Source organism: Scomber japonicus, chromosome 12 (assembly GCF_027409825.1).
Source record: "Scomber japonicus isolate fScoJap1 chromosome 12, fScoJap1.pri, whole genome shotgun sequence".
NCBI classification, from domain to species: domain Eukaryota; kingdom Metazoa; phylum Chordata; class Actinopteri; order Scombriformes; family Scombridae; genus Scomber; species Scomber japonicus.
This window is the reverse complement of record NC_070589.1, coordinates 5,934,338-5,955,692: the sequence shown is the minus strand read 5'-3', so window position 1 is coordinate 5,955,692 and position 21,355 is coordinate 5,934,338. Positions and strand designations below refer to the sequence as shown.

The window sequence follows — 21,355 nt, the reverse complement described above, 5'->3', positions numbered from 1 at the left end:
AGATACAGCTTCCAAATGTCCACAAATCATTCACAAAAACTTTCATTTTTTAAATGGACCACTTCTGTTAAATCATCTTGTGCCTCCAGCTCCAGCTAACCCAATGCTACTTAGCCATAACCAAAGCTATAATGAATGTTCCGCCCAGGATCCTTCAAGAGGATTACTTAAATTTGCAGCTGTTAGTGGCTTCTATCTGAAGACAAATTTTAATATTAGTTGTACCAACAACAAAAAGGCAGGATTTGAGACTCAAACTGAAAACTCTCCTGTCTTCCTGTGTTCCGGAAGCTAACCTGACCCCATGGCTACTACTGGATCCATTACTACTTTGGTAGTGCATTCCAGTTGTACTCAAAAGTGGGAATTTTCAAGTTCTCAGTCGGGAAATTCAACTGGAATGCCCCCTGAAGTCAGATTTCCAACTCAGAAAGATGGCTCCAAGATGGCTGCCCCGTGCATCAACAGTGAGAAAGTTGTAGTAATATACTGTTTATTAGCATTTCTGTCTTATTTTTGTCTCATTAAATCAGTCATACACACAGCACTGTCCAACTTCTATCTGTGGACATGTTGCTACGCTGTTTGTATGAGCTAAATACAATGTCCAATGTGTCAACTGGTATTGCTATCAGTGGCTAACGTGGCTAAAATTGTTTTTCTGACTTCCACATTGGAATGATTCAACCTCGGGTGTGACGTCATTCCCAGCACTGCCAACTTCCGAGTTAAATGGAATGCATCGTTAAGATTGCCCAAATGAACTACTTGAATTCATGGCTTATCCTGGCTGTAGATGAACCCCAACATTATCCTTGAACACACCTCTGGCTGCATTGCGTAAACTGGATTTCTGTCAAAAATCTACTCCCATTTCCCAGGAAATTAACCTTATTAATGCTATCATGCAACAGTAGTCATGGTCCAATCTTAAATTACCATCACTGCAGTAAACTGGATCAGCTTATTACCTGCAGCAGTGTGTTCCAATTACTTTGCATTTTATAATGGCGCTTTACAGTTTGAGTTTTATATGACATGAACAAAGCTGGGGCCAAATTCTGTATGGTTAACTATGCAGATGGTTCAAGCAAGTGGCTTGTTCAACTAAGAAGGCTTTTATCTCCAAATTAGAGCAGTAGGGTCGATTGCAAAGCACCAATCGAAAGGTGGAACATCAATAACGTCAGATCAGACCAGATTTAATCACTTGGATGTTAAACCAACTCTGTCACACACACACACACACACACACACACACACACACACACACACACACACACACACACACACACACACACACACACACACACACACACACAGACACAGACACACACACACACGCACACACACACAGATTTGTTAGCACAGATTTTGCTTGCACTAGGGCCTCTAATATACTTGCTTGTAGCTATCTAACAACAGCTATTCTATAACATGCATAGTTGTGCAGCACAGTGACATCATATCAATGTGGAAATCATATCAATGTGGGCAGTTGTGGAAAAGAGTTTCTCTTCAAATATTTATCTTCTCTTTTATCTCTATTGTTGTGCTGCTGATCTGAGTCTCCTGCTGACCTCACTTTCTGATACTGCCCCCTCTGGTCATGTCCTAAATTGCATCTTGCAGATATATAGCGTTGACCTCTGAGCACAAGCACAACAAACACTCCAGGGAACACAGGACACGTGATTCGTGGTAGACATGATGCACAATAGCAGCTTCCCCCCTACTAATGTTATTCTAGATTCTGGTTATAAATTTCATCCAATCAGTATCCAGAACTTTCAAAGGATATGTAATTTTGAAAACACCTGATATGTTATTGGTAAGAAAAGTTGAAAAGTTTTTTTCTCTCCCATATCTAACCTGTGAATTAAAGATGAATTCAAAACAGTTACCTCGGCAGTGTGCTGCTGCTGAAGGTCATCATATTGTCACGGTTGCCTAGGGGACTGGACGGACTTATCACCTCCACCTCAGCGCTGGCTCTCTTCAGATTGCTCAGAGATTGCTCTCGGTAAGAGGAACTTCGTGTGAGGATGGGCTCGGGGTTGGGGGATAAGGTGTGGGATGAGGTCCTTGTGATGATGGGCTCTGGTTGGCTGGGAGCCAGGGTGTGGTGGCCTATGAGAGGACAGCATGGAGAGGTCAAACAGCTGAAATCAAGTCAAAAAAATGGGGGATGATTTTGGTCATTAAAAACAAAATCACATAATAAACTAAAAATGTTAAGAGTGCTTGTTTGTGGAAACAACAAAGGCTCCATATCACATTCACTGCTTATATTCAGAGTATGTGGGTTTCATTCTCCATACAGATATGGTGTATTCAGTTTCAAGTGAACTAATCCTAATCCTCTAATTTTACATATCATAATCAGTTTACTGGTTGTATGCAGCACTACGCATCCAGTGAAAACAGTTTTGTATTGTATAAAAAAAAAATCTGGGTGTGGGTTTAAATAGTCTTTAACAAATATGCCTTTTTATATGCCTTTTTATTATATAACTTACTTTGCTGATATCATCAAGTGCCTGATGTAAATCAAGATCCTCATAATTGTTCCTGGTACTCACCTACACCTGCATCATTAACAGTCTCACATCTGGTCTGGGTGCCATATCAAAAACTGGCAAACCCAATTTTGGCAAAACTAGATCTGGCAAGCAACATAGTCTTCCACTTCCACAAATGTTAGCACCGCTACCATTAGCAATGTTACCGTTTACAATTATGTGACACTTTATTGTATAGCACCTGTGTAATATTTAGTAAATCTAGACATTTCATATTTCAATTAGTGACAGGCTCCACTGGGTCCTATAGCACTTTTTTTAAAGGACAAAAATGCATTTAAAAAGTAGATGATCAGCTTCTATTGAGCTTCATCAGTGTGAGTTAGTCATATCAAGTGATATCTGACACATTTACAGTCTGTTTACCATCAGATTCCCTCTTAGTGTTTCCTGTTGAGCTGTGGTGGAAGTATAGTAACAAAAAGACTTTGCTAGTAAAAACACTGTAACATTGAAACATAGAAGACTTGATTTGACTCATTTGGACGCTGAAGCCTCATATTAGCTTCACATCAACTTTTAAATAGGACTGTGGATTTAGTCCTCCATCACTTCCATAGTAAGTGCATTATGAAGGGTCAGTATGAACAGGAGGAATCATTACAGCAAGAAAAACAGGTTTCAGTGTTTAGGACCTGACTGCTGTTTTGACAATTTTGTGAATCAATTTTTAAGTCAGAATGAGTGATCTAAAAACTCTTTAATTACCTCTTTAATTATTATTATTATTTCTATTATGGCTTGGTCTCTGTGATTTGCTTTTTCCAGATTTATATAAGCAACAACAGGCATTTCACCTTGCTCAAAGTCATTGCATTGTTGGTACACAGTGTGTCTGTGTTTAGAATATTAGAATGGAGCAATGCACAAGCACAAGGACCACATTAAAGTACAAATGTTTTTTTACTGGTTATATCTTAACAAGCTTATGCATGCAGCATTTCAGCATGATGAAAATGCATTCTAGCAGCTGACACATCGAGTGATGTGATCTGTGATTCAAACACCTGGCAGCCATGGCTTTACCTTGGTGGCTGTTGCTGATTGCTGACTGGCTGACATTGGGGAGAGAAGACAGGGGGGGTTCTCTCAATGTGGGGGGAGGCGGTCGACTTCTGGACCGATCTTCACTGGGCTGGAAATTCCCCACCGCATACACACCCTGCACGCAAACACACAAACACACACACACACACACAGACACACATACACAGTGAGCCATAGAGGAGCATGAGGCAAAGACATAAGTACAGAACTGAATTTGGCAAATCCTCAAGCCAACATCAAAGCTTTTTACTACAGAATTATTCAAAACTGGATTTGTTTCACTGCAAGAGAGCTTATGCAACAAGATAATTATTACCAACAGTACAGAGCAAATCATTAAGGACAAACACTTTCCTGATTGTCAGCAAAATCAGGTAACAATGACCTAGTTTGAACTGACAGTTCTGTATCAGAATAACAGATGAGGGCCAGGTAGTTTATACCTTAAATGATGCACATTAAGTATTTTATTTTTCTAAATCATGACAGATTTGTGTGCAGTCAGTCTGTGGCTTTGGCATTTTTGTGGGCTGAATTCTCCACTGAGACTCAAATGATCCCACAAGGCAAAACAACAAACTAGTGAACAAGTGAAGGCCATTTGCAAAACAAGAGCTAACATCTTGCAAAATGCGTCATTCAAGTAGTGTGTGCTTTTGTTTTGGGCTCCAACAACAGATGCTCTATTGTTCTCTACATAAACTATATGTTGAATAGTGAGCATTGTGTTATTATGTGTTATTTACCCCTCCATAATTATTGTCCCCCTGTTGATTCTGAGCAGTAAGATGTGGACTAAGCGCCAAATACCAACGATGGAAAGTAAAGTAATGTACTCAAAGAGAGAATATGTCATTTTTGAGAGAAGAAATAACACCCTCACCAACATCTTCCTCTTGAAAATAAAAAGTTAAATCCATAAATAATACAACTCCCCCCTGGCTACATTCAACACACTAATGGGTTTTGCAGCTACAGCCAACTTTCACATTTTTGGCGTCAAACACCCACTATCAGGCTGTCCCTCGCTCACTCACAACCCAAATGCATCTTCATGGCAAATAAGAGGAAGCCACAAAACCACTCCATGATGAAAAAAAGTAGCTAAGTTAAATAGGCTTCCTCCACACATGGGACAGCACGATAATCAGGCTGATAATTGTGGCAACCAAAGCCTGACCTGTTAGGTTTATTATTAAAGGGAGTTCTGCTTAAATATAATGTCTCACAATATTTGCAGTAATGGTGTTGTTGTGTGCTTGGATGCAATTTAATATACTGGACACAATCTTTCTAATTGTTAAAGTCAACATGTGGTAACAATGAAAAACACATTTTACTGTACTACAAGTTGCTGGAGCTTAATAAACCTATCAATATACATGGACAAGAGTTTCATTGTTTTGTGATATAATTTGAGGAAATGAATGTTATTATTATTATTGCACTTTGGGACTTCACAGACTTTCCTCCAAATACACTGTGCCCTCTGTCCTCCTGGTCTATTTTAAGAGACAGTTCACCTAAATGACTACAAAAAGCTGATCAATTACCTATTACCAATGGAAATTGCTGTGTAATTTTCATTAACAATAACACATTTAATTTATAATATTATATTTATAATAATTCATAGTGAGCTTACTGAGTCAGTTCACTGATTCTCTACTTGGGCTACTGTTACTCTATGCTTTAGTATTTGCCATTAGGTCTCTCACAATAACTACTTTTACAGGACGATATATTGTCTCAGAAATAATCTTGATAAATGATATTATTGTCATTTGAAGATCATTTTATACCACTGACATAATGATAATATAATAGCATAATAATAGAAGGGGGGGCAGGTGGTAGGATTGGAGAGTGGGTGTTATACTTTATACTTCTGTAAAAACACAGACTGCCATTATGGTTGGGGACAGTTATTTTCCTTTAATTCTTATGCAGTCTGATAACACAAATCAAGTCAATAGTCATCAGTCAATATACAATCTGGACCACAGTGGTGCACTGACCAACAGAAAGGCCGACATTGCCATCCCTAGAGCCATGCTTCTACCATGACTAACAAATATATAATTGGCAGTTTACACTGTTTCTGTTTTTATAATGTCAAGTAGTCAGCAGATGCCCTGCCAAATGAGCCAGTGTAGTACTGATGCACTGCAGTACAGGAACAAGTAGAGGCTGCCAATCTGCCTCAGATTATTTCTTTTGATTTTATTCTCTACTCTGATGATGGATAATGCAATGCTAAACAAAGCACCTTAAAATCACTGAACAGAGCCTGTACTGTGCAGAATGATTGCCTATAAAACTACTCTACATAATGCAGAAACACATAAAGGGAGATTAAAAAATCTTGCAGCTTCATTTATTCACAGATACTTTGCCTACATCTATTTACACACTCTATTTGCATTCAACTTACAAGAGACACCAGTACAATGTCCTTCATTCAAACTGCATTTACATAACTGGAGACTCTATAGGATCTGATATAGAATTGATATTCTGGACTATAACCTTACAAATCTGTAGCAAATGTTTATTCTTGCAGGCTGAACAACAAAAGTGTAGGCTGCTTTAGAGGGCTGTGCTGGTGTGTGTGTGTGTGTGTGTGTGTGTGTGTGTGTGTGTGTGTGTGTGTGTGTGTGTGTGTGTGTGCCTCAGTGTGTGTGTGTGTGTGTGTGTGTCTGTTCACGTCAGCTCACAAATGAAAAGCTTGAGTTCAGCTCATGTCTGTGTGTGGGTGTGTCTATCTGAGTGTGTGTGGGCCGGGGGTGACAGTGTGTGGGAGGTATTAAATATACTGTGTGAGTATCCACCAGTTTTATCTATGTTTCACTTCTGTTTCCCTTCAGCCCATAAAACTACACTGGATCACATGTACTATAGTAACAATAGAGCATATTACATTTATATAATATGGCCTCTGTAGGAAATAGTTATCTCTAGTTTAAGTATTATTTTAAAAATGCAACCTAGCACAAAAATATAAAATGGTATATTTTACACACATCGTGCTGCAACCAGATATACTCAGTAGAGAACCAAATATGGATAAATCCACTGCTGAAAACAGTTTCAAGATTTTCTAAAGACAAAGACAGCTGATCCTAATCTCTACGTCTTTGCTCCAATCACAGCTGAGCAAGAGCTTGGACAACTTTAGCCAACCTTCCTGACAGTAACATCCTAAATGCTGCAACAGATTAAACACTGAAGACAATTCCAATGTGATTCTTCTATATGTCAGCATGCTCTTCTTCAACAATGAAATATGAACAGTGACATTTAAGGAGACTATACTGGAAACCTCAGTGCCAGCTCAACAAATGACTCATTTAACAAATGACTGAAAGGTAACACAGCAGTGACTAAAATGAATCATATTAAAGGGTTTCCACCACCCTATTCTGCTTTTCCAACAAACCAGAGAAAATCTTTCATTATATAATACTGCTCTATGCATATCTACAAAACATCTACCTTTTAAATTATTTCATATTTCATTTTTTTTTTACCAGGTACATGATTGCACTATTATTTTTTAAATCTTGATTTGAACTTAGCTGATCCTACCTGAGCTACAAGTGGTCATTAGACAAATACTATTAGTTTTGATATTCAAGATGAACTTTTGCCTAAATTAGGTAAAGACTTAATGCTAGCAGTTGAGGTGCAATGCTTTTTTATAACAGTATTCCTCATATAATTTATTTCCTTGTTTTCATTTATTTGTAAGGGACCATGTACATTATAAATCAAACTCTTCAGTTTTATGGGAGATGAACACAAGTAAACAATGTCATGTAATGTAGGAGAGTTCAAGTCATTTGTCCAGAAAGTGTTTTGTACAAGGATGTCAGTGGTTTAATGATGCTTCTTCAGCCTTTCTCCAATATGTAACACAATAAGACATGTGGGGGAAGATCAAAGCCTGCATTAACATCTTGGCTGCATCTGTAGAGAGAGCACTGTACATTTTCCTGAGGTTTAATCTATGAATGGGGATCTCCCTTGACTGTTGGAGAACAGAATGGTCAACAGGTGATGGAAACAATGTAGCTATGTTGACCCATCTGTCAATTAGTACATTCTCAAAGTTTTTCTTCTGCTGGTAAAGTGTATGTTCAGAGATAATAGAATTATTTTCTGCCAGCTCAAGCTACACAAAGAAGTTTAGGAAAGTTTGAAATCTTTGTAACAGCCCTTGCTCAAAACACTTGCCACTACTTGACTGCATTACCAGATAAACAGCGATGGCTGCTCCCAGTAACCATCCACAGTAGACATCCACAGGGTGGTTTCTGAACTGGATGATCCTGGTTAACCCAGCCAGGATGGCCAGCATGACGAAAGAAAACACCAGGAGAGGCTTTAGCAGCTTAGCCGAGTCTGTCAGCACCGTGTTGAAGTACATCTGAAATACACAGATTTATTTTAATACAAAAAAACACATTAACCCACACCTGTGACATATTCTGCTTATGTTATATTCATTCACAAATCTGCAATTCGTAATGTGTGTGTGTGTGTGTGTGTGTGTGTGTGTGTAAACTTACTGAGATGTAGACAGCAGCAAAGGCAGCCAGAGTTGCATGTTGGGAGGGGAAAGACTTCCTATACAAGTAGGAAAAAGAGAGAGCGTTCTTAATGCTAATGATCATGTTCAGACAGCTAAGGACAATGCTGAATATTCATTTACAACAGGCAAGTGACTTTCAAAGAAACTTGGAGGTGTATGTGTTTGTGTGTGTTTGTGTGTGTGTGTGTGTGTGTGTGTGTGTGTGTGTGTGTGTGTGTTTGTGTGTCTGCGTGTGTGTGGCAGCACTAGCAGGTGTTTAATAAATGCAGTGCATGAGTGCATGAAGGATAACAGAGAAGGCAATGAAGGTTTGGAGCTCTCATGTGTGTAAGAAATAGGTTCTAGTAATAAACTAGCATGTAGGTTTTATACAGCAGGCTGATACTACAGTGTACTGCATTATACATTTTGATATGGGCTTTTGAAAACTGATGCTGATACCAATATGTTTGTATTGATGCTACTACTCATGTAGAATTTAAGCTTGCACTGAAGACCAGGTAGTGAAATCAATAGTGAAAAATTGGACAACTCTTTCCAAACTGCATTAACACTTCCACACATCTATTCCAGACATGGTCCAGCCTTAAATTGACCAGAAATTCACCTGCAGTATTTCTTTCAAATTACTTATCACTCTAAAATAGTAACTTACAGTTCTGCTGTGTGGGGAAAATAACTTTCAAATGAAGTGAACGAAGCAGAATGCAAAATATATGCAGATGATGTAACAAGTGGCTTAATCAGAGCAGTATAGGACTAAATGTAGAATGACTGATTGGAGCAGAAGAACACTTTAACATTAACTAAATGTCTCAAAAAACACTTCATCAAACTACTGAAATAGGCTTGCGATGGATGTTCACTGCATGCATTAATTACCTTATTAATCAAGACATAAATATGGTAAATCAGACATTTTGCACCTCAACTGTATAATGTACTTTTAGTAGGAACTGTTCTTATACTGAACATGTCAACACATAATCCAATCAGCACCATAAAGCTAGAATTAACACTTTATGATCATTTCCAGCAGTCCTGTTTTTTGAAACATATTCCCAGGGCATTATAGTTTTAAAAGTCACAAGAAAACCTTCAACCCTAGTAACTATTGTGTTTGTGCTGAACAATGTAAGTAAATGATGATATGTGTGTAGTTAAGCTACAACTACAGTAACTTGTAGAAAGTAACTTGTAAAATGTCATATATCAAATCACATATGCACAATAATGTCACTATTGCTATAACTGCACATACAGAGAGAAAAGCAACAGTGTGTCTAATCTCTTTACAAATGTGCATAAAGAAAGCTTTCCATAATAATCCTGTTTACATTATATATTTAGATTATGCAGACAGAAAAAAAGTAATTTTTCATTATGCAGGAGTAATCGTGTTAATAAAAAAAAAATCCTGAGATTTTGGATGGAGCTCGCTCAGGAGAGCACATCCTCAGGACGCCTGCTATACTCCAGATGATTTCACTGTGCAAACTAAGAATGTGTGTGGAACAGCTCACAGTCTGTGTGGAGAAGCACAGAACATCCTGTACCATTTTAACTAAAGCCAGCTGCTGTGTCACAAGGTTGAATTCAGGGTTCCACACAGTATAGGGTGTGCATAATTATGCACTGCTTTAGTAAAGCCTCGCAATTTTTTAGTGAGTTCTATATGTGCATCTTCCATTTCTTTGTTATGACAGATCATTTAGTGGGTGCAAATTCAAGTAACAATGCGTGAGAAAATTGGATGGTAATCCCTGAGATCTGCATACACAAACTGAGCTGTAGTATAGGAATGCACTGATCCAACATTTTCAGTCCCAATCTAATACCTGGGCTGATACTGAGTACCAATCCCATACCAGTGTTTAATTAATGAGCTGTATGCGTCATTGTGTTGATAAGACTGGGGATTTCCAACCTTTGTAAAAGAAAATATAACAAATGAATACATAGATATAAACTGAATGAACTGTTGTCTATTAAGCTAATGGTGTCCATCACCAGATTGGACCACTATCACCAATACCTGATCCAGCTCTTTGAGTTAGTATCGGACCGATATCCAATATTGGTATTGGTGCATGTGGTATTCCATCATTTGATCAAAAAAAATGACACTACACCTGAGTGCAGAACCCCTGTGGGTTTGCACCAGAATAACAATAGAGCTCAGTCTGTTCTATGGTGCTACATGGTTGTAATTTTTTTACATAGATGAACTGTGGACTGTGAAGCTCTCTTGTTCTAGCACAGAGGCTTGGTTAGTGGCCAATGTAAGATTATATACAGTTTGGTAAGTAGGTAAAACTTTATTTATATAGCACTGAAAACCAGGGTTAGAAAGAGCCTCACAGTTCACAAAAAATTGAATAAATGTAGCAAACATAAGCAAAAACCTTCATTGTATCAATAAAATTCCTTTGAGAATGAACACATTTCCAGATAAGATTTTAACAGGAGATTTTGGATAAACAAAATATTCACAAAGATTCACTAAACTACTTGCTGGATTATCAAGATATTTGAATATATATCTTGCGCCATGAGTAGCCCAAGATGTGGTACATTCAGTATATCTCAGCACATATGTTCAGAGGGATACTGAATGTTACTGTTACTATATGCAACAATAAGAGACTAAAATACACTGCTAAACTATTTCTCGAAAGGTAACAGCTACAAGGCCACCTGAGCTCCTACGCTTTAGGCTAAAATATCATAAGCATATGTCTAATCTATTATTGATAAGTGGAAGATCAGAGGGAAAGCAGTGCATTAATAAACCTTATTGAGGCAGTAGGCACGTTTTGAGTTTCAAAGTTGTAATTCAGTACAGAAGACAGGGAACAACTGAGTTATCACTGCTTTGCAAATATAAAAGATGTGTTGATGTGTCCTTGGGCTAGATACTTAACCCCAAATTGCTTCTGTTGCTGTGTAAACTGTGTGTGAATTTGTATAAATGGTTAGTTAGCAGATTGGAACCCTGTGTAGCCCCTGTCATCAGAGTATGAATGTGTGTGAATGGGTGACATGTAGTGAAAAAGCACTTTGAGTGGTCAAAAGACTAGTAAAGCGCTATGTAAGTACAGTCCATTTACTATTCTATTTACAGTACTTCTCTAAAGCCATTTTCATATATGATCTACAGAAACTGTCCAGAGAATCAAGCCCGGACATTTTCCAGAATTGCCCTTTCATTGGCCGTGTGAACAGTTTTCACCTATTGGAAATACTCAGTTTGGTTTAAGGGATGGTGACAAAAAGTTGTGACCATTGTTCTATGTTCTTAACGGCACCCCAGGGGGATTGAGATTTTTTTGTCTTTCATCCAAGGGTCTTCTTCTGTTCTAACTGAACACCTCTGTGGGGCAGTTATCATGGTCTTTGATACCAATTAGTTTGTGTGTGCTCCTGACTGTTGTAGAAACAGCAGTGGGAGTCATTGGAGTCACTTGAGGCCAGGTTTAAATGACACTTACTGGACTTAATACACTAGATTGCTTTTCTTGTGTTGACATGTGTTTTTCAAGGGGACCAGCTTCTGTCTCAAGATAGAACCTGTGTATTGAAAGATAAGGAACACTCCTTTGAAGACGATGTACACACATACTTTGGATAAAGAGGACAGATGGTTTGAAAGAGGCGTGAAGGAGGTTATTTATGTCTGAAGTGGAGAAACCATTCCCCGGCAGAAGATGTCTACAATACCACTTATCCCCACATACAATGCTGTTTGTTCATCCCTTCATCCCAGTAGACAAACATACCTTTACATTTGGCCTTGTTACAATTCCAACAACTCATGTACACCTGAAGACTCTAATGATGTTACAGCAGCCAGGAGGACTAGGACTAACAAACCAATTGAGGTCAATGATCTTGATAGCGACCCCATAAAGGTTTAATACCTAGGACTCCACACCAGTCAGTTAGAATTCACAAAGCTGGTTTCAGGAAAAGGAGAACCACCACAGACAGCTTTCTCAACAACCACCAAATCAAAGTCAAGGTTGCCTCCACCACCTCAACCCCTTTCATCCCCCAATTAAGCAGGAGTTCCCCAGGGTGCAGTTTTGAGCCATCTTCTCGTTCTTTTATACATTTCTGTCATATACTATACCCCAGCCACTGTAGCCAAAGTTTGGCTACAGTGGCTTGAGGACGACCTCCACTACCGATCTTGCTCTAAATATCCAGAACTAGCAACAACAAAAAAATGTATGAATCAATTAATAGAAAACACAATGCGTCCTCTTCACTAAAAAACACACCACACCTGCTGCCCAACGATAGTGTCAACTTAACACAATAGAACTACAAAATCAAAGTCAGCAAAGAAGCAACGTTCCTTGGTGTAGCAATCCACAACAACACGACTTTGACATAACACATCAATAACCTGGAACAAAAGGCAAACAATAGACTCAACCATCACAAAGCCCTCTGTGGAAGGCATGGTACATCATCCTCTACAGTTATCAAAGTCTACCTGTCCTACATCCGACCACTCTTTGAATACTCTGTCCCCGCCTGGATCACCATTTCTGACAACTAGCTACAATGCATGCAAACAATGCAGAACAAAGCACTGAAAATGGTACACAGGCATCAGGAATCATTCGTATGTAATGATTCCTGATGCCTGTGTGCCATAACAGGCATCCAAACTGGAAGACAAAGATATCAAGCAATAGTAATGAAATACATGAGGACAGCAACAACAAAAAAACCTTCCATAACCGATTAACTGAACCTGAATACACAGAACACTATTACAGTACTGCCCACACCACACCACATACACACAAGCTGTTTTTTTGGGCCTCTTCCAACCTTCCATCTTTCCTTCCGCCAGCGAAGACCAAATAAGACATAATTCCTCCTACTATGGATAGAAAAGAGCATAAGCCCTGAGCTATCCCTCCAGGCGAATGATCTTCTAGAACTGCATAAACCCTCTTCCTCTTCAAGTATGTACTACCAAGTTCAGCTGCCTTCGATTCAACCCTCCTTGGATAACCATGACCTGGATAGCTGAGAATTTCCACAGACAAGTTTAGCAGCTACAACATGCATGTGCAGAGGAAGGGGATGGAAGCTGTGAGTAAATAAGCTGGTGATCACTGAAGATGATGATGGAAAGAGCAGTGAAAAGCTTTAGTCTCTAGAGTTGAAGTGGCATTTACAGAGTAGTGAGAGCAGAATCCAGCTTAGAGGGATGCATGCATCATCTGCATAACTTCTGAACATAAGCATAATCAGTGACGACAGCGCACAACAGTTACAATTAATAGTATATATGCTGTATATGAATATAGAATATACTGTATGCTATGCAGGAGTGGATCTACCATGGTGGCCAAATAAACAAATACCATTCCACAACTGCTGCCTCCCAATTTTTGGACAATCTATTTCCAAAATATATATATGAAAAGTTGTAGCTGGTTGGAAATTTACAAGAGCGAAACTCAGATGTCCGAGTGCAAGTGAATGCAATAAGAGATGAAGCCACCTGCCGCTAGCTGTCCCTGTGGCGGGCAGCGGCTCCGTTTTTCTCCCAGGCAGCTTTCTTTGCAGCCTTTTCTGCTCCCAACCACACACAACATTTGGGGATTTTTCCAAGCAAATATTGATAAATGTAACTGTTTGAAATTAAATCAGCATTTATACACAACTTAGCCACCCTGTAGTCTCCATGCCACCCTTTTGCTACAACAGAGACCTGATTACTGCTCCCCCCTGTTGCTGTGCTGTAAAAGCAGCTCCATTTTATGCTGTTGTATAATAACATTGGATTGCTATTATTTGCACCTGCTGAAAAACATTCCTGATAAAATATCTGGGTTTCTGGAGCAGCTGGCTACAGAACATTACATGACACTCACTTGGCAGACACATTTTTTTCACCACACACACACACACACACACACACACACACACACACTCACACACACACACACACACACACACACACACACACACACACACACACACACACAGACACACACTTTGGGAGCCATTTGGTTTTTGATTTTACAAGTCTGTTTACAGGTGTTGGGTAGCACTACTGTATATGTGAAAACATGTCACTTGAATCAGTGTCAGCTTGGTCTGAAGACTACAACTCTGAAAATGAAAAAATGTTGGGGTATGGAGCTAAAAAGAAGTGAGGTTATCAGACCTCTGTAGCCTGCTCCTCATCTCTGAATGAAGCTGAATTAGTATAATACACCTGAAGTGTGGCAGGTTTTGGAGGAGAGAAGAATGTACAGTTTCTCTGGGTCTGCGGCATTGATTTCAATGCTTTTTTAACTGTCCAACATTTTTTTAGGGGTGCAATGTTACAGTGTTGGAATACTTTTTTAAAAACGTGGATAGAAGAATACAAGGATTGAACAAACCTTGCATCTCACAGCGTAACCCCGACGTGAGGCACTTATTTATGCCTCAAGTCTATTTTCCTTCATTTCCCTTTGGTAACTACAGTTATTGTATCTTTTGTTAATGACCATTATCATTGTATTTTTTTCAATACATTGACATGACAAGGCTTAATACCTGCTGCAGCTGACTAACTGCGAGAAGGTATTTTAGTGACCTAAGAGACGTCTGATCTTCTCACAGACTAAGGTGTTACTTTAAGTGCAAAATAAAAATGTAAAAATGAAGGAGTCCTAAAATATTAAAGTTATTTTTGGCAGTTTCTACTAACACATGTAGAACACATAACCTTTATAAATTTATTTTGTTTATGGTAGAAAAGCCAAGTTGTGACCTTTGCTGTTGCCTTTGAAACACTGGTTGTGCATTATCTACAGTGTTTAACTATTTAGCTCGTGTTCCAGTGCTTGTCCTGAGGGCAGACTGGTAACCATAACAACTAGTCTCATATTGTGAGCTACAAGAACATTATAGCCTGTGTGTGTGTATCTATGTGTGTGTTCTAAAACCAGACATTAAAAAAAGATTCTCATAAACACACACTTGCAAGCTCCCACACACATCCTCGGACACACTCTCTAGCTCACTCACACACTCTCCTACGCACTGTAAAACAAAGCTTTTACCTCCCGGCGTTGATGAGACTGATGTCTTGTCCAGAGCAGATATCCTCCAGTATAAAGGCCTCATCACAGGTCGACATGTTAATGTGGGTTAAGTTGGGTTTGCACACATCCAGCCAGTAGGGGGTGTGCTGACCAGTGGACAGCTGGAGAATGTCAGTTATCAATGCTGTCACACACAGGCCGAAGATGTGGACGCCTGTGAAAAACAATACCTCATCAAAAAACCTTACACAGAATCCTGACCATTTTTGGTCATCACGGTACTAGCCTATTTTATTTGTATATGTTTCTGTGGTTCGTTCCAATCACTGAAAGCATGCATATAACAATCCACTGTGTGCATGATGTATGTGTCCTCCCACCTATAAAGCGTACAGCCCTGCGAATGTAGGAGTTGAAATTACAGCCTGCAGCGTTGATGTTGGCTTCAGTCTGGGTGGCCGTTGACCTCCTGGATAAATAGCAGTACAGAATAGCTTCTCCTATAAGAATCTAGACACAGAGAAAGACAAATAAAAGACTGATTCAAATTTATGTCTCATTGATAGGCTGAATGCTTTAAATACAACAAATGATCCCACTGTTATGATCCTCAACAGAATTAGTTTAAAGTTTCTGGTTTTTGGTTAATTATTAGAATGAAAATTGGAATTAAATGGTGTTAGAAAGGGGAGGGGAGATGTGAAATGGTTTAAATACAGGGATAACAGTGCACATTGTCAGACAGTCTCTCCTGGAAGGCATTCATAGAGTTACACTTGGTTGTTCACATGAAATAGTTGTGTCAAAAATGAAGAGAGCAAGTGAGAGAAGTTCAAACCCTGGCTCCTTTCTCACCTCTGTGCAGTTGGCCAATCACGGTACAAAGTGGGTGTGAATGTTGGATTGTCAGTTTCAGAAAGTGGTGGGAATTGTCAGAAACAGTCCCGCTAACCCAACATCAGATAGGTGGTATTGGTTTGGTGGTGGGGGGAGAGGGTTTCTGAGGTTATTCAACCATCTGACAAACAGTATACACCAGCCTTAAACAAAGCTAAAGCCGTCAGTATACTTGAAACAAAGTACTTGTTGCATTGTCAAACAACATCTGAAACCCTCACACCTTGTCAGAAATTAAGGAGGCAATGTAAAACCATTTCTGAAAACAACAACCTGACAATCACGAACACTTAACACAATCACAAACACTTGGTTTTGACATTCCATGTACAACTGAGAGGATAGACCGTCCAAAACTGTGCACCTTACCTCTTGTCTCGGCCCCTATATGACAATACTTCCGCCAAATCCTGCTCAGATGACACTTTGTACAATCCATTTTATTTCAAGCATAGACTATCTAATGACTTAGATGCACTTCTACAAGCAGGTTACAGATGTATTTCTTAAATAACCTGGTATCTCAAACACTATGTAAGGGGAACAGAGAACCAGATTTTTGTGGATAGGTTTCTCCTGGTGGAACCTAGTTTATTGGCCATATACAGGTCATAACCTGGTTTCTAATTGGCTTTTTCATTGGTGGGTGTTTGTAGAGACACCTTGTTGGTAATGGAAGGATTCACCAGTGGACACTTCATCATCATTCAACATTACTCAGGTAATCTCGAATCAAGTTTGACAATCTTGTGTACTTCCACAAGCCAAGGTACAGGAATAACAACATCTTTAAGAAGTTGTCTCCATGCAAGAGGAATTAAGATTAGTGTAGTTATTTGACATTACAAGAAAGGGGACATCAAATTACACACAACTGTGAAGGTCAAGGATAACACAATGAAGAAAAATACTTATTATATATATATATACATACATATTAGTATTATATACTAATATATATATATGTGTGTAGTATTATATACTACCAAATTTCACACAAGCCATAATTTGATTTGGTTACTTATTATTTATTCTAAAAGTCACTTCAAAGTTTCAAGTCCTGACACCATAGAACCTAAAAGAACAGATGCCCAGTATTAAACCTCAGCAACACAAGCTCTGGTCAGGTGGGCATGACTTCCCCAAACCTTACAAAGGCAGTCTTTGAAATAGTGCATTGAGTGTAGTTGTATAGCTTTATACTTCAAAGGTAACCATCTGATCTCTTAAAATTGATGTTTGCCAAATTGTGCTCTGGGGTTCAAACCCAATATAACCCTGGCTAACATGCACTGAGATCTGTGGTTGTCTTTGAATACTTTTTGTGAACCGAGTGAGGAGTGAAAACAGAAGAACTGGCCAGCAGACTTAGACTTTCTTTATCAATTAATTCAGCTTTATGGCGCCTTTAAACTTAACTGAAAACAGAAACAAAGTCATTACTGAGAGCTTCACCAGGCAACTTCACTCAACAAATGGGATTTAGTTTAAAAGAATTCTAGTCAACACGGTTACACTGGCCTGGCTTATTCACATTAAATGTTAGTGTAGCATGGAAACAGCTTAGTGCTTTTACTTGTTTTTCTCTCCTACTGCATTATGGACACATTTTAAAAACAGCAACGAGTAGGAGATCACTTCTGGCTGTGGGAGGATGGCTTTCCCATAGACATATGATTTACTACACACACTCACCGGCCACTTCATTAGGTTCACCCTAATCTAATGCAATCCAATACAGCCCTGCCATGAATTCTACTTTTACAATGCTTGTATTGACACTGTCAGAAATGTGATGATTCCACTTTATGTTTAGCATTGAGGTTGTAGTGGGTGGTGGTGTACTGGAGTGCTTTATATTGAAAAGTATATTTTGCCCCTTGTTAATGGAGTGGACAAAATAGTAGGAACACAATCCAATATAATGTACTCCAGCACACTACCACCCACTACATTTTTACATGGTTATTATGGTAAAGGACCATCACAATAAGACCTAGGCATGAGTATGAACAAAATCTGTGTCACTTTCTACATATATAATCACAGCCATGTCAATGAGCATGTTAGACAGACAGACAGACACACACACAGAGGTTTACTCACAGTTGCAGTGGGAGCAGCGAAGGCCAGGCTGAAGAGCAGAGGCAGTGGACAGACTTCCTGTCTAGGCAGGATGTAGGGCAGAGACAGACTGCGGTCATTACAACTGTACCCAGAATGCACCGGCTGGAAAAAATCCGTCAGCTCCAAGAAATAAAGACTGACAACAGAGGAGGCCAGGATAGGGAGCTACAAATAAAGAAATAACAATACAAATTAATTAGAAAATAGTTCAAAAATATAATGTTCATCAAACTATAATAATAGTATGAGCTGAAAATTACTAGGTAAAATTTGTGCAGACACAATGATGCCTTAATAATAATTTAAACATGTTTTTCACAAACAACTCTCTAAATAAGGATGGGTATTGAGAACCAGTACTAAATTGGTACCAGTTCCTGACTGCCCTACTATTACTGACTATGTAGGGATATTACTGTAATATTGATAAGCTCCTGGACAAACAGTGCTGCTGTCAGTATGATTGTAACATTAATTCATTCTAACATAGCCGGCAACTTTCTGACCATCCCCTAATCATGACCAAATCCCCAGCGTCAGGTTATGTTTGCTCCGTCCTCTCCAGTCATGGCAAAATGTTCAGAAGTGTGGACTCACTTTACTAAATTGAATGAAAATGCAGCTAAATGCAAAATGCGTAAAAGGTTAGCTGTGTGTAAAGGGGGGTTACACCGGCAACCTCATGAAACACTTGCACGTACAACATTCTATAAAGATGAAGCAGTTCAGTGAGTGTGACTGCATTAGCAAAGCAGCTGCTGTACCTACATCCCCAGCCTCCCTCATTATATACCCAGGAAACTCAAAAACAAGTTAACTTATTTCTGCAAAAGAAACAAAGTAATAATGAAATAACTGTTCTTTTCACAGCTTTCATGTCATGTGTTTATTTTTTACAGCAAATTAAGATGAGTAGTATCAATAAGAGTATCGACATTTATCAATCTGTAACAATAAAGTCCTAACATACCCATCCTTCTTTTTGAAACCCCCAAACATATATTATATTATATATATAATTATGATTTAAAGACTCAACCATGTTAACTACGAGTCACCTGTATATTGTGCAAGGGAAACCCAAGCAGTAAGCTCTGAACAGCAATAGCTGAATGGGTAACTACAGATTACATTGTGGAGGATGGCTAAAAATGTCATATACTGTAAGAAGTGAGAAAAAGCTATTAACACCTTACTTCTATTGCAAAAAAAAAAAATAGATGAGAGAGATACTTGAACTTTTTCTACTTCAATTACACGCATTAAAGGTTTGACTCTAATTAACCCCAGTTATGGCCGTAAACACAAACACATGCGGAAATGAGTTAATGAACAGATATTTTATTAAAGCCTGGTGTGTGACTAGTCAGACTGATGATATACCTCTCACTGCTTCTATTAACCTTACATTTGTCAGGTAAGCAGCACATACACACAGACACACAGCTTCAGTGCAGATACAGGATAATGAAAAAAGGTAGTAAAAGCCAAGGACGAGTTAGAACACTTATAAATGTAGTATAGTACTGGTAAACATGTTTCCATTCTACCCACTGTCTGTTTGCTTTGTCCAAGCAGAAGGCGAGACACAATAATATATTATTATATACATATTAATAGACACTTACATTGAAAGCGTTCTAAGTGGCGGATCACGGCTTATCTTTCAATGTGAAGCAGCCACAGAAAAGGTTACATATTTGTCACTGCAAAGTTTGTTCTGCTGCACTGTAAGCAAATACACCAGTTTTTCTTCTTCTTTTGTATTTCTGACTGAGTAGTTGGTCACGACAGGTTTTCTGCCTCAAGTGATCGATACATGAGTCATTTTAAACAAAACTCATGAGACATGTAGCGGTAAAATGCACTTGCTATTACCTCCAGTAAAGTGAAATTGTTGGAGGATGACTTTGGTTGATTCATGAAGAGATTTGATCTTCATCCCACAGTGGTTTAATTAATATTTCATCTCTATTATACCTTTAGGCAATAATGCAAAGTTTTTAATTTTCAACTTTAAATGCTGAGTAATCATGTCACCTTTACTCTTAAAGAGCAAGCTATCTGAACTTTCATACGACAGGCTGTACAGCTGAACAGATCAGTCAGTTAATCAATCAACAGTTTTCAACAATTTGCTGCTTTGTGTCAATTATCAAGCAAAATAAATGCTACAATTCTCTGGTTCCAGCAGTTTGAATGTTAGGAATTGCTGCTCTTAATTTTTGATTTTTCAATTGATTTTTTTGAATTTTGGACTGTTTGTCAGACATAATAAGCAATAAGAGGATGTCACAATGTTCTGATAGACTATTGAATATAAAAATGCTTAGCCGACTCCTGCACAGATACACTATGACAACCCTGAGTGGCCATGTCATTTCTGTGTAGCCTAATAGGAAGATTACAGATTGCAAAATGATGGACATTGTCCAAACAGGGCTGTTTTGCAGTTGGAGGCTGCACTGTTCCTTTCCTTCCTGCTGTTCAAATTATCAGCTACATGATCTGCCTTTTTGCCTGAAGCGCCCACATTTCCGACTGCAAGAGTTATGTAAAGACCTGTCAATGACTGTGAAATGCTCTGCTTTCACAGTCTTCGAGCCTAGATTACCCAATATGTTTGTTGCAAATTTCTCATTATCGCTAGAATTACATATGTACCAGTTTTTACCTTTTGACAGTATGACAACATCAAATATCTAAATGTTGGTATGCCTCCGATTCCTGCAAAATCACAAAGTAAAGATGTACATTTGGTTGAATAATGTTGTAACAAGACTATGCTAGAAGCTGTGTGAGGATGTACATGGGTACATTAGTGATATAAGTTGTATGCTAACATCGGTATGCTCTCAAAGACAATGCTAACATACTGATGTTAAGCAGGTATAATGTTCACCATCTTCAACATCTTGGTTTAGCATGTTAGGATGCTAACCCCAACCCTATATCATAACAAGTATATCATAAACCAAAGAATCAGATGAATGGACATTTTATCCTGATGATGTTGCTAGAAGAGAAGTCAGATTATCACGAAA

At 38.6% G+C, this 21,355-nt stretch overlaps 1 protein-coding gene across 1 annotated transcript in view; it reads right to left on the bottom strand.

Annotated features, from left to right (window-relative positions):
- Positions 1-21,355, bottom strand: part of LOC128369388 (phospholipid phosphatase-related protein type 4-like) — a 39,050-nt gene that overhangs the window by 7,063 nt on the left and 10,632 nt on the right. The window contains exons 2-8 of the mRNA XM_053330421.1: positions 18,291-18,476; positions 15,668-15,797; positions 15,306-15,501; positions 8,201-8,258; positions 7,885-8,058; positions 3,609-3,744; positions 1,905-2,130 (exon numbers count right to left, since the gene is read on the bottom strand). Coding sequence (XP_053186396.1) covers positions 1,905-2,130; positions 3,609-3,744; positions 7,885-8,058; positions 8,201-8,258; positions 15,306-15,501; positions 15,668-15,797; positions 18,291-18,476 — 1,106 coding nt within the window. The remainder of the gene's footprint in view (positions 1-1,904; positions 2,131-3,608; positions 3,745-7,884; positions 8,059-8,200; positions 8,259-15,305; positions 15,502-15,667; positions 15,798-18,290; positions 18,477-21,355) is intronic.